Source organism: Gigantopelta aegis, chromosome 9, assembly GCF_016097555.1.
Source record: "Gigantopelta aegis isolate Gae_Host chromosome 9, Gae_host_genome, whole genome shotgun sequence".
NCBI lineage: Eukaryota > Metazoa > Mollusca > Gastropoda > Neomphalida > Peltospiridae > Gigantopelta > Gigantopelta aegis.
Window position 1 is genome coordinate 35,578,593 of NC_054707.1, and position 18,857 is coordinate 35,597,449.

Genomic DNA, 18,857 nt, shown 5'->3' on the forward strand with positions numbered 1-18,857 from the left:
TTACTTTCAACAGTTTTGTATCAAAGATGAAAAATTCAGCTGGATACCAACCTTCCAAAATGAGGAGGTAAAATGGGATGGGTCATTGGCGGTGAGATCTGATTGATGGGGTGCTGGCTGGGCAGATTTCCGGGTGGGGCGCGCGTCACTGGCAGGTGGTTCAGTTTGGGCGGTTCTACCATGTAGCCATTCTGCGGCTGTCCTTTGCTTGACACACATATGGACGACACCTGGTGGGGGTACATCGAACCAGGGATGGTGGTCGCACTCGTAACCAGGTTCCGACTTTTATCTGAAAAATAGAAAGACATGCAGTACCACGTTTAAGCCATTAGTTATCAAATCTCCTAATGTGAATTAAAAGTTGAATTTGGTAAATATATTAATTGAATTGGTAAATTACAAAAATCCTAATTTGAAAATAAAATCTAAACAGCCTTAATTTTGTTAAAAATGTTTGGTTTGGCTAATTCAGACTTGAAAATGGCACAGATTTGTAGATATTCCCCCCCCCCCCTCCCCCACCACATTTTTGGTGTTCAGCTTAAATCCTGCCAATTACAGGTAAAGTTCAAAGCTCTACTTAGAATCAAGGTTGTGTTCAGTCATTAAACCAAATCACAATTGTGAGAATCAGTCAAAACAGTTTGCAAACTTTTAGCGAAAAATGGCTGGCTGCATGTAGGTCTGACGTTTTCTCAAAACATTTGTCTGACTTTCTTAGTTGACAACAATGGAGTAAACAAAGAACAAACGTCTCATTGTGTCATGTCTCTCCCATGTCAGACATTTGTCAGACATTTTGATATGCACAGGTGTAGATGGCAGTAATACATGTATCACACGTCTGTTTAATACACGGGGCGGGGTGTAGCTCAGCTGCAGAGCCTTTACATCAGATTCAATAGGTTGTTGGGTTTATCCCCTTCCTAACCATTGCCAAATATCTGGGACTATCAAGGGCTGTGGTATGTACTGCCCTGTCTCTGAAAACATATACAGTGAAACCCCTCTAAACCGGACACCCTTGGGATCGCGTAAAATATCTGGTTTTAAGAGGTATCCGGTTTACAGAGGTTACATTATTTACCGATTTAAAAAAAAAGGCACCATGAAAAATGTCCGGTTTTGAGGGAATTCCGGTTTACAGAGCGTCCGGTTTTGAGGGAATTCCGGTTTACAGAGGATCCGCTTTTGAGGGAATTCCAGTTTACAGAGGGTCCAGTTTTGAGAGGTTTCACTGTATATGAAAGATCCTCAATGGGAATAGCTTGTATGAATACAGCAGGTGTTTCCTCTCATTACACAAACATTCCTTTCCTTTTATGTAAAATTTAGTTTTGTTTAATGACACCACTAGAGCACACTGATTTATTAATAATCATGCACTGGAGATCTTTGGTTTCATAATTCTCATGTAGTCTTTAGAGGCAACCTTCTATATATTTGGTATTCAATTAACCATTTTGAAGTTTCTATGTTAAACAGGTTGAATTTGAAATCTTCTTTTTTAAAAATGCATAACAGGGGTGGGAATTGGTGAACTGTAAAAAAAAAAGAGGAAATCTAGAGTGGTCCTAGAAATTCTTGAAATCCTAGGTTAAAATCTGTGCCATCGGACACATTTTGGAGGAAAGGACGATTAAAATGCGAGGAAACACAATGTTCCATGAGAGGAAAACAGCGGATCCGAGAAGAATTCCCACCCCTGTCGTAACTATTTAAAACATTTCCACAAAATATCCTTACACCAAGTTTCACAACAATCTAATCAAAACTTTAAGAGAACATATACAGTAAAACCCCTCTAAACTGGAAACCCATGGAACCAAATAAAACATTTGGTTTTAAGGGGTATCCGGTTTAGTGGGGTTCTGTTCTGTACTGATATTTAAAAAATGACTGTGAAATACATTAAGTTTTGAGATAATTACACTTGAGACAATTCCAGTTTTCAAAAACATATTAAAATTCAAAATTTACAAAAAACTATTTCTAGTATCTTATGGGGACTGCTCCAAGATATCCCTGTACCAGTTTGAGAATGATATTGGAGATAAAACATTGAAATTTAATTAAAAGTTAATTCAAATTTTACTACTTCAACATTTAATTAAAATTTAAAACATTAAGGGTCTGCTGTTCTTAAAAAAAACAGGTGTTTAAACATTGTAAATGTATGTAATTATAATTGTGTGTAAGATAATAATACCCCCCCCCCCAAAAAAGAAGAAAAAATCCCCCCCCCCCAAAATCCCCAAAACCAGGCTTCATAAATTCAGCCCAAATTTTGTTACAAAAGACTAGATCTTATTCAAGCAATGCTTTGTATATAATCTAGTAAGAATGGTGTAGGCATGGATGAGCATTTATTATCCATATGGTTCAACATAACCGAGTTAATAATAATCATACGAAGTACACGTGTAATAACAAGTGTAATGACGTAACTGTAGGAAGCAACGTCATGTTATGACGTTGCTTCTCCAGTCCTAGCTCAAACTATGCATTTGAAATATGACGTCATTTCGTCGTCTCCTTCTAGTTGTGGCTGAAACATTTGAGTTGGGCCTTGTTGTTCATAAAGAAAACAATAATAATAATATGCATTATAAAAAAATTACTACACTCACATTTATTACACTCGTGTCAGGATTCATGTATTACCCTCGCTCTCGCTCAGGCAATACAAAAATCCTGACACTCGTTTCGAAAAATCAGTACGACACTCAAGCTCGTATAATAATCTCTATGGATACTATGTGGTGACATGTATACAATATGACACGTAAATAACACCTAAATAACACAAAAAACAACCACTGAAGATGTTTATTATGAAAGTTTTGAGGGCAAATATACAATTTTACTCTTTTTTTTACTTGTAATACTCATTTTTAGAATTAATTAGTCAGAGTAAATATACATTTACAAGCAATTTTCATAAGAACATCAAGATTTTACAGATTTTCTTATCAGCTTCAAGAATTAATATTGTTCATTATATTGCTTTCTAGAATTCAATATTAAAATGTCTAGTACTTTATACAGACAGCCAAATTGTGTTTATTCTTAAATGTAACAAAACTTGATTAAAAAAAAAATGTTTTGTAAAATCATTTATGATGTAATATATGGTAGACACCTTTAAACAATTTTTTATTTTTTACATAAGGAGCATATGTTTAATGTTTCCACCCATATTTAACTTGAAAACACTTTCAAATATTTTTTTTTAAACCGCGATATAAATCTAAGATGATGACGAGGTCTATTCGCACACCAGTTCTCTTGTTAACCTTTACTGAAACTCTACCTATGTCAATAGAGTGGGCCCACCTGTAGAAAGGTTTCTAAAGTGAAGTCGTCAACCATTCGCTTGGTACCTGGCGGAGATGTGTAGTGCCACAGGTAGCTGGTCGCGGGATTCTCAACACAAAGAAACGTTCGACCACGTCACAATAACGCAATATGATCATCACCGTGGGTGTTGCAGTGCAAACAAAACCCGACAAGACATATCGTATTCAATAAACCATGCTTGGGTGTTTTAAACTCTTTTTTTTTTTTTTGCGAGGTTATTGCTGACGTAAAAAGCTCAAATTCTTCCCTCCAGTTTACACCAAGAACAAACAGTCTTTATTATAATCTGTATACGAAAGTAAACAGATCACAAACACACTTCATAATAAGCTTTCTAAACTGCAGCTTTTAATAGATAATATTTAGTGCATGTACAAGGGTAGAAAGAATTTCAAAAGAAAAATCCGTATTATTTTTTTTATTGCCACAATTTGTTTTATTTTATTATTTAGTATATGATCTGATGCTAGCAGCAGTGTTATTCTATGCCTGTTTATTGAAAATAGAACTTAAAATTAAAATTCATAAAGGTCATAGCTATTCTTTTCAACAAGGAATCTTTTTATATGCACTTCTCATAAAAATGGGGACGGGACATAGCCCAGTGGTAAAGCATTCGCTTGATGCACAGTCGGTCTGGGATCGATCCCCGTCGGTGGGCCCATTGGGCTATTTCTCGTTCCAGCCCATGCTCCACAATTGGTGTAACAAAGGCTGTGGTATGTACTATCCTGTCTGTGGGATAGTGCATATAAAAGATCCCTTGCTGCTGATTGAAAAGAGTAGTCCATGAAGTGGCAACAGCGGGTTTCCTCTCTCAATATCTGTGTGATCCTTAACCATATGTCTGACACCAATTAAATGTAAATAAAATGTGTTGAGTGTGTCGTTAAATAAAACATTTCCTTCCTTCCGATAAAAAGGACAATATACTTCAAAATCTTTAAAATATACACTGTAACTGTCCATCACCAGACATATTAAGATCACAAATTAGTTTAAAACCATGTGTATGTTAAGCTTATTCTTTACTAAAAGAAAATCTTACTTCCAACAGCAATTTTACTCATTATTTCAACAGCCATGATAAAAATATCTAACTCAAATTCAAGAAACTTAGTCATGTCTTTTTTCTGAGCTATTTATTAATAATTTTTAACTAATTCTGAACAAGCATGCTGAGGGTACTGCTAAAGCAATACATGTCCCCTACAAGGCCCAACAAATTTTCACATCTCCTAAGATTAAGGGCCATAACTCTGTAAAAAAGTGGACAAATCCTTATGAAAGTCAAACCTCATCTGTAACTCTACCTGCTATACACATAATTTCAGCAGAATATCTCAAGGCATTTCCGCCCCGGAATTGGTCACTGGCAATGTCAGAGACTAAATCCGGGGTGGGTGTGCCTGAACCTTCAGGATATGGGCACATTAAATGAGTTCCCTTCCCCTTCCCTCAAGGCATTTCTAAAAAAAAGTAAAAAATCCCAAACTATATGTGGGACAGACAGACAGACAACCTGTATTCCATTCCAGTTGGACAGTAGAGGAATAATAACTTCAAGCAGTCAGATAATAGTAAAAATTTGTTTGTTTTGTTAAATGACACCACTAGAGCACTGACTTATTAATCATTGGCTAGTGGATGTCAAACAAAATGTGGTAATTCTGACACGTAATCTACATTTTCCCCACCAGCACCAAAGAATCTTTTACATGCACTTTCCCAAAGACAGGGCAGCACATACCACAGACTTTAATAAACCAGGCATGGGGCACTGGTTTGGCTGTGAAAAATGCAATCAGAGAATGGGTTCACCAAGGAGGGTTTGATCCTACAATCAAAGCACCTCAGACGAGCACTCTACTCACTGAGCCCCACAGAATAGTGAAAAGAAAATGAACATTTCTGTCAGAAATATTTTAAGTGCACTTTTCCAGACACAGGAGAGCACACATTACAACAGCCTTTGAAAAATCTATCATGAAGCATTAGTCGCAATGTTTAAGCCATAACAAAAAAACCCCACCCCAAACAAACATCAAAAACCCCTCATGTTTTAATTCTGAGCTTCCTGAATAGTTATGTTCTGTTAATTACAAGCATCCTCAACCTGTCACAAACTGGCCAAAAAATAATTTCATATTCCTGTATACATATATCATGACTTAAAACATGCACCCACCTTTAATATAATGATTCTTAGATTAACCATTCAGAGTAAAGAGATTTATGGAAGCTCTCTATTCATTTCACAGTATATCACAGCCTCTTATGAAATAGGTGATCTTAGTGAAATCTTACAATATGAAATGAGCCGTGTCGACAACAACAGAAAACAACAACAGCTGATGATGCACCTGCGAGGCCCAGCCGTATGTCAACACACTTCATTTTTATTCTTTATACATAAACCATGAAGAACCTGAGTGACGTCAAAACATATTTCTGTCACTTTCATGCTAATCTGTTTGTTGTCGATTTGGGAATAGTTATCACCTTTTAACTTTCACACACCTGAGACTTTGTGAGTGTCCCTTCAGACTGCACAATATCAAATCAATGCTAGTTGTGATAATGTTACAATGGTAAAGATTTTTCAAAGAAAGAAAGAAAGAAGTGTTTTATTTAACAATGCACTCAACACATTTTATTTACGGTTATATGGTGTCATACATATGGTTAAGGACCACACAGATTTTTTTAGAGGAAACCCGCTGTCACCACATAGGCTACTCTTTTACGACAGGCAGCAAGGGATCTTTTATTTGCGCTTCCCACAGGCAGGATAGCACAAACCATGGCCTTTGTTGAACCAGTTATGGATCACTGGTCGGTGCAAGTGGTTTACACCTACCCATTAAGCCTTGCGGAGCACTTACTCAGGGTTTGGAGTCGGTATCTGGATTAAAAATTCCATGCCTCGACTGGGATCCGAACCCAGTACCTACCAGCCTGTAGACTGATGGCTTGCCACGACGCCACCGAGGCCGGTGAAAGATTTTTCAAAGGTCGAATACACCGCAATGCTTGAACCAAAAATGAAGTCTCGAGTGGCATTTACACAATGTTGACCGAATTATTAGGTCGAACTACCCAGTGGGTCAAGCACTTTCTCGAGCACCAACGGGGTTTGAGCCTATGGGATTCAACTGTATTTCTAATTGATTGCATAATCAGAATTTGATTGGATGGTGCAAGAATGAACAAATGAATGTTTAACGACACCCCAGCATGAAAATACACATCAGCTATTGGGTGTCACAAACCAATTATAACCAATGATCGAGTGACATGATGAAATTCTAACTAATTCTCAACACTAGCATGAAAAGCCATAATCCCATATACAGCAAGATTTCCAACACTATCATGAAAAGCCATAATCCCATATACCGCAAGATTCCCAAACTAGCATGAAAAGCCATAATCCCATAAACAGCAAGATTTCCAACACTAGCATGAAAAGCCATAATCCCATATACAGCAAGATTCCCAACACTAGCATGAAAAGCCATAATCCCATATACAGCAAGATTCCCAACACTAGCATGAAAAGCCATAATCCCATATACCACAAGATTCCCAAACTAGCATGAAAAGCCATAATCCCATATACAGCAAGATTCCCAACACTGGCATGAAAAGCCATAATCCCATATACCACAGGATTCCCAAACTAGCATGAAAAGCCATAATCCCATATACCGCAAGATTCCCAACACTGGCATAAAAAGCCATAATCCCATATACCGCAAGATTCCCAACACTGGCATAAAAAGCTATAATCCCATATACCGCAAGATTCCCAACACTGGCATGAAAAGCCATAATCCCATATACCGCAAGATTTCCAAACTAGTATGAAAAGCCATAATCCCATATACAGCAAGATTCCCAACACTAGCATGAAAAGCCATAATCCCATATACCGCAAGATTCCCAAACTAGCATGAAAAGCCATAATCCCATATACAGCAAGATTCCCAACACTGGCATGAAAAGCCATAATCCCATATACCGCAAGATTCCCAACACTAGCACGAAAAGCCATAATCCCATATACCGCAAGATTCCCAACACTGGCATGAAAAGCCATAATCCCATATACAGCAAGATTTCCAAACTAGCATGAAAAGCCATAATCCCATATACCGCAAGATTCCCAACACTGGCATAAAAAGCCATAATCCCATATACCGCAAGATTCCCAACACTGGCATAAAAAGCTATAATCCCATATACCGCAAGATTCCCAACACTGGCATGAAAAGCCATAATCCCATATACCGCAAGATTTCCAAACTAGTATGAAAAGCCATAATCCCATATACAGCAAGATTCCCAACACTAGCATGAAAAGCCATAATCCCATATACCGCAAGATTCCCAAACTAGCATGAAAAGCCATAATCCCATATACAGCAAGATTCCCAACACTGGCATGAAAAGCCATAATCCCATATACCGCAAGATTCCCAACACTAGCACGAAAAGCCATAATCCCATATACCGCAAGATTCCCAACACTGGCATGAAAAGCCATAATCCCATATACAGCAAGATTTCCAAACTAGCATGAAAAGCCATAATCCCATATACCGCAAGATTCCCAACACTGGCATAAAAAGCCATAATCCCGTATACAGCAAGATTCTTAACATTAGCATGAAATGCCATAATCATATATACACCAAAATTCCCAACACTGGCATGAAAAGCCATAATCCCATATACAGCAACAGGGAACATTTTATTTTCAAAATCTTGATCAGCAATATTTCTAGTCAATTTAAAATAATAGAAAATTAATTATTTTTTAATGCAATGACATTCCTATTATTTTGTATTGTAAACATTTGGCTATAAAAGAGCATTGTCGTACCATGACATCACTTGCATTACATCATGCACTGTGTACCTTGGGTTATGAGAATTGCTTTAGATAGCAGAGAGATTTTTTATATTAAAAAAATCCCAGTTAAAATTGACAACGAGAATAACTTATAATCTACAAGGGATTACAAATGATCTGTTCTGAGTAAATGAATGTTGTAAACCTGAGTAAGGTAATTTAAAAAAAAGAGAAGAAAATAGTATTATCTTTTTTTTAAATTTATTTCATGTCAAATTTATGATTAATGGTTAAAAACTCAAAAATATTACAGGTAACCAGTGAACAGTTTGTTTTGAAAATATTGATTAGCGATATTTCTTGTCCATTGAACATTGATTAGCAATTACTGTTTAACTTCTTTGAAACTTCGTGATACTGAAAAAAATGTTCTCTAGTAACCCATTCCATTCTGCATAACTCATTTAAACCATATTTAATGTATGAACAAATTAAAAAAAAAAAAATTATGATGTAAAACTTTAGGGATGCAAAGACCAGGTGAACAAACTGTTGTTCTTACAAGTTTCAGAGGTGTGAAATGTGCCCAAGACTGGGATTGTGAATAAAGAAATACAAACTTTGTTTTGTTTAACGACACCACTAGAGTACACTGATTTATTACTCATCGGCTATTGGATGTCAAACATTTGGTAATTTTGACATATAATCTTAGAGAGGAAATCCACTACATTTTTGTTTTAGTAGCAAGGAATCTTTTATATGCACCATCCCACAGACAGGATAGCACATACCACAGCCTTTGATATACCAGTCGTGATGCACCAGTGTTCGAGATTAAAATTTTGGGCCAGTATCCGAGTTGGATACTAACATTTCAAAATCTGGTATCCCACCTGAGAATTAGTATTACCCGGTATATGGTATCCAAATGGGATACTGGATTCTTGAAGTCTGGTATCCAAAATTAAATTCTGGTATCCCCGGGATATCGGGATACCTTTAATCTCGAACATTGTGCACTGGCTGGAACGAGAAATAGCCCAATGGGCCCACCGACGAGGATCGATCCCAAACCGACTGCGCATCAAGGGAGCACTGTACCACTGGGCTACGTCCCGTCCCAGAGATTGTGAATAAAGATGCTGTCTTACCTGAATGGAATGATTTGTTCAGTCTGCTGTCTGGCATTACCTCCAGTCGCAGTTGCATTAACATATCCAGGCGTTACAATTTAACTGATATGATCCAAACATGACATGAGTACACAGTCACACTGATATTACCAACAAGTACTGTCCCTTCCTACCAGCTACACAGATCTCAGCTGGACTAACATCCAAACAAAATTAATTAAATTTAAACTTTTAGTTGCATTAAAAACACTGTCCATGCAGACAAAAGTAATTTACCATCAACTAATTTAAATTATTGTTATTCTAAATCAATGTTTGTACAATTTTTATTTATTTTTAAAAACAAAATTAGCCTAAAACAATCTATGTATTAAAAAGAAAGGTTTTTACAAATCTATTCGAGTGATGTTTATTCTAGTGACAGTTACTATTAAACAAGTTCTCAGGAAAAAAACTTTTACAACACTTGATTACTGATTACTGTAAAGAACGCTCGTCAAAGTTTATCAAACTAAAGTACCGTAAACAAATTACAATGATTGATCAGCTATTTAAGTCTATGTTTATTCATATTCAAATAAATTACCATAATATTCATCAAACTAATACAAGTAATATCCAAATAATCACTGTTCAGAATTAAGGTTAAATTATTGTTTTAAAATCTAAATTATTAAAATTATAAAATATTGCAACAAAAACAATGTTAGAACCTGTTTAATATTACCAAGAAAGAAAAATAGTATTTATTCAACTGACAGACTTTTAAAGTTTAAACTCCATAGAGACCAGAAATAAACAATCCGGAATATTCAGTACAAACAGCAAACAAAACTTAATTCCCATTTGAAACAAAGAAAACAATTAAAATCCAGTTTTGTCACATCCAAACAAAACTACCACTCTCCGTATGAGATGCAGGAATAAACCTTGTGTCCTAATTTAGAACCTCAGTCAAAACTAAAAACAGCTGTAGATTAACAACACAAAAATACATAACAAAATTACTCCCAAGTCTCCAAAAAATCCACAATGTGTAACAAAAACAAAAAGAAAAAAAAAAAGAAAAGAAAAAAAAGCCACAAGACAGAAAACTCCAACTTTCAGTGAAGTGCAGAATTAATTTTCTCTCTTTCTCGAGTTGAGATGTGTGTAGAAATCTATTAATGGTCGAGCCACAGTCACATATAATGTAGATGAGATTATTTATCCGGCATGGAGGTACCAAGCACGCCCCGACCGTGGCTAGCCATGTGGACACAATTCTCACTGGGTGAAAACCCCGAAGCATGTACACCTCAATACACTGGGTGAATAATTAAAAATCTGTGCATCCCTGTGCTAGAGCTCGCTTGCACAAACAAAGCATGACGGGTCATGACACCGTAAATAAACTGACTTGGTGTGCTGCACATTCAGTTTATAATTTGTTCAACAGTTAATATATAAAAAAAAAAACCTCCTGCTTTGGGAATTTCATAATGTACAGAAAGCGGATACCTTTCAGTTGAGCGAATATTGCTATTTTATGATGTCGGTTATTTAAAATGCCGACCAATGAACTAAAATATTGAATACTCCCCCCAAAACCCCCCAGCTCCCATCCACTGTTTAGGCATTGGGGGGGGGGGGGGGGAGGAGCAAAAAACTTCAACCTTTCTTATTTAATTTTAATAGACTAAGTTTATAAAATGTCTATTTTGCATAATACAGTATACTTAAAAAAGAAAAAGAAGAAGAAGAAAAAAAGTGACAATATATATTCTATATCATGAGTCTGTTTAAGAAAGAAAAAGAAAGAAATGTTTTATTTACCCGACACATTTAACTTATGGTAAAGTGGAATTGAACATATGGATGAGGACCACAAACATATACCACTCCATGGCCTATTTTCGAGCAAGGAATTTTTTTACATGCAACATCTCACAGACATACCACAGCCTTTGCTATACCAGTTGTGGAGCACAGGTTGGAATGAGAAATAGTCCAATGGGCCCACCAATAGGATCAATTCTAGACCAATCACATATCAGGTAACTGTTTAACAACTGGGCCAGGCCCATTTTTTTTTTTTTGGGGGGGGGGGGGGGGTTTCGGGGTGTGTGTGTGTTTCATCCGAACCCTCCCCCAAAAGCTGAGGTCTACTTTTTCTTTTCTTTTTTTATATTGCACTATTACTTGATGCCGGGAAAAATGCTTTTTAAGCTTTCAGATATTTCAAATTTTCCAGGGAACATGCCCCTGGACTCTCATAAAAAGCTTGGGCACTTTTCGCACTCTCAGGCAACTTCATACCCAAATACCTAGTCGAACCCTCCCACATGAAATGCTGGCTACCGGCCTGCATTGGTTTATGTCCTGCCCACAAGAATCTGTTCAATAAAGCATGTCATACCATCTGAAAATGATGATCTCAGTGTGTGTTCACTTAACTAGCAAAGTAAACATACAGTGTGCTGCTGCTATATACCTCATAAAGATCACTGAACCATACCACAAATCTCTGTGTACAAAATACTTTTGTAAACTTTAATTTTGTTATTAGTGATTTCCACATAAAACATCTGTGTGTGTAATGAGTCATTCACAAGAACACACCCTTTTAACTTGTATCAAGGTAAGTCGAATGAACTAGTGTGAGCAAGAACACACCCTTTTAACTTGTACCAAGCTAAGTCGAATGAACTAGTGTGAGCAAGAACACACCCTTTTAACTTGTACCAAGATAAGTCAAACGAACTAGAGTGAGTAACCATGCAGAATGATGTTAAGCTTGTGCAAAGTGATAGTCATTCTCTAACATGACAGAACTACAGGATGAGGATGACAGTCACCTTCAGACAAACCTCTTTGGTGGAGTCACTGAGTTTTTCAACTGGCCTCGGTGGCGCAGTGGTTAAGCCATTGGACTACAGGCTGGTAGGTACAGGGTTCACAGCCCGGTACCGGCTCGCACCCAGAGCGAGTTCTTAAGGGCTCAGTGGGTAGGTGTAAGGCCACTACACCTCTTCTCTCTCACTAACTAACTAACAACTAACTCACTGTCCTGACAGACAGCCCAGATAGCTGAGGTGTGTGCCCAGGACAGCATGCTTAAACCTTAATTGGATATAAGTACGAAAATATGTTGAAATGAAAATGAGTTTTTCACCATCCCAACCAGTACTTTACGACTGGTATATCAAAGACCATGGTACATGCTGCCCTGTTTCTGGGAAAGTGCATATAAAAGATCCCTTATTGCTAATGAAAAAATTTACTATCATAACATATTAGTTGTATTCTTGTATAGTGTGTATCCTATAACATTAATGTAAGGTAGTGATACCAGGGCCCCCAAACCTGGCATTACCGTATTTCTTTTCTGGGGATAATAAGCTTTGAAATTTTTTTTAAATGTAGCAGGTTTCCTCCAAAGACTGTCAGAATTACCAAATGTTTAATATCCAGTAGAAAATGATAAATAAATCAATGTGCTCTAGTGGTGTCATTAACCAGAACAAACTTTCACTTTAGACCAGTGATGTCATTAAAAATAAAAATAGCAGGTGAAAATCAAATTATAGGCGACCATTAATCAACAAAAAGTCGACAAGAATTGTTTATTGGAAGTTCGATACCCAGCGACAATAAATTTGATAGCCTGCGAAAAATCGCAGGGTGCCAGCTATAATGACATCCCTGTAGACAAAGCACATTGCAGACAGTCATGACCTTGTCAAACATCCTTTTGAGATACAATTTGTGGTTGTGGTAATGGTTTTGTTGTTCAGAAGTTTGTTTTTGTTTAACGAAGCCACTGGAATACATATTAATCATCGGCTATTGGATATCAAACATATAGTACTTTTGACATGCAGTCTTAGAGAGGAAACCCACTACATTTTTTTTCATTAGTAGAAAGGGATCTTTTATATGCACCATCCCATTGACAGGATAGCAAATACCACGGCCTTTGATATACAAGTCATGGTGCACTGGCTGGAGCGAAAAATAGCCCAATGGGATCACAGACCGACCACGCATCAAGCGAGTGCTTTACCACTGGGCTATGTCCCGCCCTTGTTATTCAGATTTCACTGTCATACATGTATTTCCAGTTTTCAAAAAGCTAAGGGCTGTATTTACGAAACCTGTTTTTCGTAAACGCTGATGGCTAAGCATTGTAAATGTATGCAGTTACATGTGTTTAGGACGAAAACAGCCGTTGTCAATTTGTGACATACAATGTTTAACAAAACCCCAGCCCATTGTACATTTAAACACTTGGCCTCCTAAAGAGTGATAGAAACCTGCTGGCTTTGCTGGATCTCTCTTACTGATTAACAAGAGATATTTAATACACACATTCGCACAGGCAGGATAGCACATACCATGGCCTTTGAAATCAAATGGATGGAATGGTGTATCCATGAAGAAACACTGAGATCCTGTAACCCTCCACACATTAACAAAACAACTCCACAACTGAGCTGCATCAAAGTTAAAGCTAAAGTTTGTTTTCCTTATCGACACCACTAGAGCACATTGATTTATTAATCATCAGTCTTAAGAGGAAACCTGCTACATTTTTTTCTTTAGCAGCAAGGGATATTTGATATGCACTTTCCCACAGACAGGACAGCATATATACCATGGCCTTTGATATACCAATAATGAGCAATTGTTGGGATGGTGGGAGTGCGAGGATGATTTATTGCACATTTTGGGAGATGGAAATTATTATGGGTATTTCCACCACCGTAGTGTAATAGCCACCATTTCTTCGTCAAAATATTTGTCTTATAATTTGAAACATGAAAATGACACAGAACAAGAAACCTGAAAAACTCTGCAAGGACAGATCGGTTTTTGGGATGGCTCCAAAAGCCAGAATTCTTTTAAAATTTAATTTCTAGGTTAAAGTTTCAGTGAATAACAAGCATTCTGAGAGTACTGCAAAAGCAATAGCCAATACATGTCACCTACCAGGCCAAACACATTTTTATATCTCTTACATTCAAAGGCCAGAACTCGGTGAAAAATGGGTAAATTGCCATGAAAGTCAAACGTGATATATAACTATACATGATAAGGCTATATACAACAAAAAACAACAACCCCAAAACATGCAGAATTTGTTTTTTCGTATCTCAAAAGTTCAAGGGCCATAACTATGTGAAAAATGGGTAAATTGCTATGAAAGTCAAACTTGATCTGTAACAGTATATGACAAAATTTCAGCTCAGTATCTCAAGGCATTGTGAAAAAACCAAAAACATCCAGAAAATTATCTGTGGGACAGACAGGCAGACAGTGATAAGGACAGAGATGAAACCTATAGTCCCCTCCGGTTGTACTGGTAATAATGCTTATAGTTATCATTTTAACTACACAGACTAAACTGAATATCAAAATCAGGTGAGGAAAAAAAACTTCTTTCAGGTCTAAACCTCTCCTCCCCCAGTAAGTTTGCAATAAGTTTGGGGTTTTTTAAGGATATAATTGTTCAAATCATCAAATAATACAGCAGATACTGTACACATCCAATTTTCAGCACAACATGGCCCAAATGTTCTACACCAATCTGAAGAGACAAGTTTACATGCCAGTCTGACCTCAATTCAGAACTGGCCAACCACAGTTATATGCTTAAAGGGACATTCCTGAGTTTGCTGCAATTTTTAAGATGTTATCGACTAACAGAGACTTTTTAACGATTGTAATTACATATCAAATATATTTGTTTGCATAAAATATTTGAGGCTGTATATTAAACATGTTTCTGATTGTTGTAATATTTGTACTAGGTTAAATTTCATTTTATTTTCTAAAAAAATGTTTTTCGTATGTACAAAATTATTTGAAGACAAAATCCAGTTTGGGCTTCTTATTAATATTAAGATGACCAGAAACACATTGAATATACAGACACTGATATTCTAAACAAGAAAATATATTTAATATGCAAGTTTAATCGTAGAAATATTTTATTAGTCGGACATATCTTACAATGCAGAAAACTCAGGAATGTCCTTTTAAAGTTAACCTTTTCAAGGGCTATATAATCATAATATAATACAAATCTAAATCCATTTCTTACCTTTCTTTCATACCTCAGACACTCAACAGTTTGGTTATACATTGACAACTGGTTTTTAAAAAACTCTAGACAAAACAACCCCAAACAATGCCCCAACCAGATGGAATAGTTAAACATAGCTACATAATTGGGATGTGTGTACTGCGACCTGTGTACCGAATCAACAGAACTGTGCGAATCAACAGAACTGTGCGGTAGGCGTTTACCACAAGGTTCACTATTCTCTCATTAACTCGCACCATTTGTCACAGACACACATCATTAGAACACAAATATGGTTTTCTAGAAAGGAAAGGAATGTTGATACAGAATCATTTCATTTCAATTTTATTTTGTGCTTAAAATATCCAATTCAAGCATGCAGTACTGGGCACACACATACCTCGGCTACCTGGTCTGTCTGTTAAGGACAGTGTGGTAGTGGTTAGTTATTAATAAGAGAGTAAGTTAGTGCTGTCATCTTACACATCCAGCTGTTAGCTCCGAGTGGGAGCCAGTACCGAGGTGCAAACCCAGTACCTACCAGTCGTAAGGTTGATGGCTTAACCATTATACCATCAAGGCTGGAATCTTCTAATCTGCTATTTGGTGACAAAGATAAGTTAGGTATGGTACTTTATCTTAAAGAGTAACAAACAACACCTGCGTGATGGCCAGCGTTTAAGCTGTGATTCACCAAATCGCCAAATGCGATTTATAAAGCTGAATTTGACGAATATATGTCATTACCAATTTTCCAAAAAGCTAATTCGAAAACTGTGTGTCTTTAGTATGTGCACAGATCTTTTAAAAAATAATTCTGTATAGCTAAATATTATTTAAATTTTGCTACAGGTTTTCTGATCTAATTCGCCAAATTACTATTAATTTTTTGATGTCCAACTTAAACCCTAGATAACCTAAATGTGTCTGTTTTCACCAACAGCAAGATATCTCTTGAAAGCACTTTCAGACAGACATGAGAGAAAGAAGTTTGTTTTGTTTAATGACACCACTAGAACACATTGAATATTAATCATCGGCTACTGGATATCAAACATTTGGTCATTTTGACATAAATAGTCTCAAGAAAGGAAACCTGCTGCATTTTTCTATTAGTAGCAAGGGATATTTTATATGCACCATCCCACAGACAGGAATAGCACATACCACAGTCTTTGATATACCAGTCGTGGTGCACTGGCCGGAACGAGAAATAGCCCAATAGGGACTGACGGGGATCGATTTCAAACTGACAGCACATAAAGCGAGCTACACCAGTCACAGTACATTGCTTGTAATTGTTTTCTCCTCAGATAGGAAGGAAGGAAGGAAGGAAGGAAGGAAGGAAAGAAGGAATATTTTATTTAACGAAGCATTAAGCACATTTTAATTTTGGTTATTTGGCATCAGACATAGCATTAAGGACCTCACAGATAATGAGAAAAGAAACCTATTTCCACCATGCCATGGGCTATTCTTTCCCATTAGCAGCAAGGGATCTTTTATATGCAGCATCCCGCAGACAGGACAGTACATACCATACCATACCCTTTGTTACACTAGTTGTGGAGCACTGGCTGGGCAAGAGAAACAGCCCAATAGGCCTGCTGATGGGGTCCACAGATGGGAATCAGTGCCATAACACAATGCACCAATAGCAGATGGCGGTCAGATGTAGCCCAGTGGTAAAGCTCCTGCCTGGTGTGAGAATCCATCTGTTGTTCCAGCCAGTACACCACGACAGGTTTATCAAAGGCTGTGGTGTGTGCTATCCTGTCAGTGAGGTGGTGCATATAAAAGATCCCCCATTACTAATGCAAAATGTAGCGGGTTTCCTCTCAAACACTGTCAGAATTACATAGAGCAGAACACAAGGTGTTACAATTTACCATGTTTTTAATATATTTGCCATTGGTTGTCAAAATATTTGATTTATAAGAGCATGAGGGGGAAAAAACAATAACACATTTTTACATTTTCTATAAAGTGTTTGTTACAGAACAAATCTAGCAGGTTTCCTCTCTAAAACTATATGTCAAAATTACCAAATGTTTGACATCCAACAGCCGATAATTAATAAATCAATGTGCTCTAGTGGTGTCATTAAACAAAAGAAACTTTAACTTACAGAAGAAATTATGGCTAAAAAAAAAAGAGAGGCTATAATGAACTTCAGTCTTAAACATATTCATTTTTTTTTTACACTGAAAGCATAACTTTTCAGAAAACAGAACTGGGAGTTCATAAAAGTCCATTTCAATATTTTTTATTTTTTTTACAAACCATCAAGTTTACATCAAACAAGTGCTGGTGATTTTTTTTAAAAAAGACTGGCCTCAAGGTATGAGTGTGTTTGAGGGAATGTATGCAACCTGAACCAACATATCCAGTACCTCTGTTTACCAGGTACCTGATGTTAACACGATACAGGGTGACACCGCCAGCGTTCATCTAGTGGCGATCTCTCGCTTTACCCACTAAGGCTATATATGTATTAGTTAAACTTCTATCTGCACTCCAGTTTATACAGCACATGATGATAATCTCTACTTTATTGGTCTGCAGACACAGTGCAACATGGGAGGCTTTTCAAATACATTATTGTCACAAGGAAGTATAGAATAAAAACCTGTCTAACACGAAAGATGTCTGTGAACAGTCGTTGTTTAGAGTTAGATGTCTAACATACATACTTAATGCAATTCAATTTCTGGGCTTCTAGATTAGGGTAGCCCCACTCCCATGGCTAGTGATAGTCAATGTTGGGCTAGTAAATAACTAATATTGCCATGCCCAACGGCTAGTGAAAAAAAAGTCAAATGTGGAAGTCTATTTTGTAAACATGAATAGCCTGTCCCACCCCAAACCCCCAATGTTAGTGTTTTTAAGCTGTCTCCCTTTTTAGGTGACATACATGTATCTGATTATTACTATTATTTAGTAAAATTGTATTAAATTAAAAGTGAAGTAGGGCTAGTGAATTTTGAATAGCGGCTAGTAAATGTTTAAAATCACTAATCCCATGGCTAGCAGATTTTTTAAAAATTCTAGAAGCCCTGATACTTAATACAATTCAATTTACTGTCTAAAACAGTAACAACTACAATCACTATAACTGGTCAAAAGGCTGTGGTATGTGCTGTCCTGTTTGTGTGTGTGGGGGGGGGGAGAGAGTGCATATAACAGATCCTTTGCTGCTAATGGAAAAATGTAGCAGGTTTACTCGGATGACTACAAGTCTGAATTACCAAATGTTTGACATCCAGTGGCCGATGATTAATTAATCAATGTGCTCTAGTGGTGTCGTTAAATAAAACAAACTTTCTTTCTTTCATACACTTGTTAATACCGACACATGTAGTATACACAAAGTCTTTTTCACTCAATCACTCAATACAAATCAAAATGGCAGATATGTCTTGCCATTTAAGAT

General features: G+C 36.8%; 1 protein-coding gene across 4 annotated transcripts in view; it reads right to left on the reverse strand.

Moving 5' to 3' along the window:
- The window catches only part of LOC121381911 (myelin regulatory factor-like), a 128,818-nt gene that overhangs the window by 30,663 nt on the left and 79,298 nt on the right, over positions 1-18,857 (reverse strand). For 3 of the 4 annotated variants that reach the window (XM_041511324.1, XM_041511323.1, XM_041511325.1), the window contains one exon: positions 52-292. In XM_041511324.1, the coding sequence (XP_041367258.1) occupies positions 52-292 (241 nt within the window). Of the gene's footprint in view, positions 1-51; positions 293-9,375; positions 10,941-18,857 lie in introns of those variants that run through there. The other variant, XM_041511326.1, reaches the window with a different exon arrangement.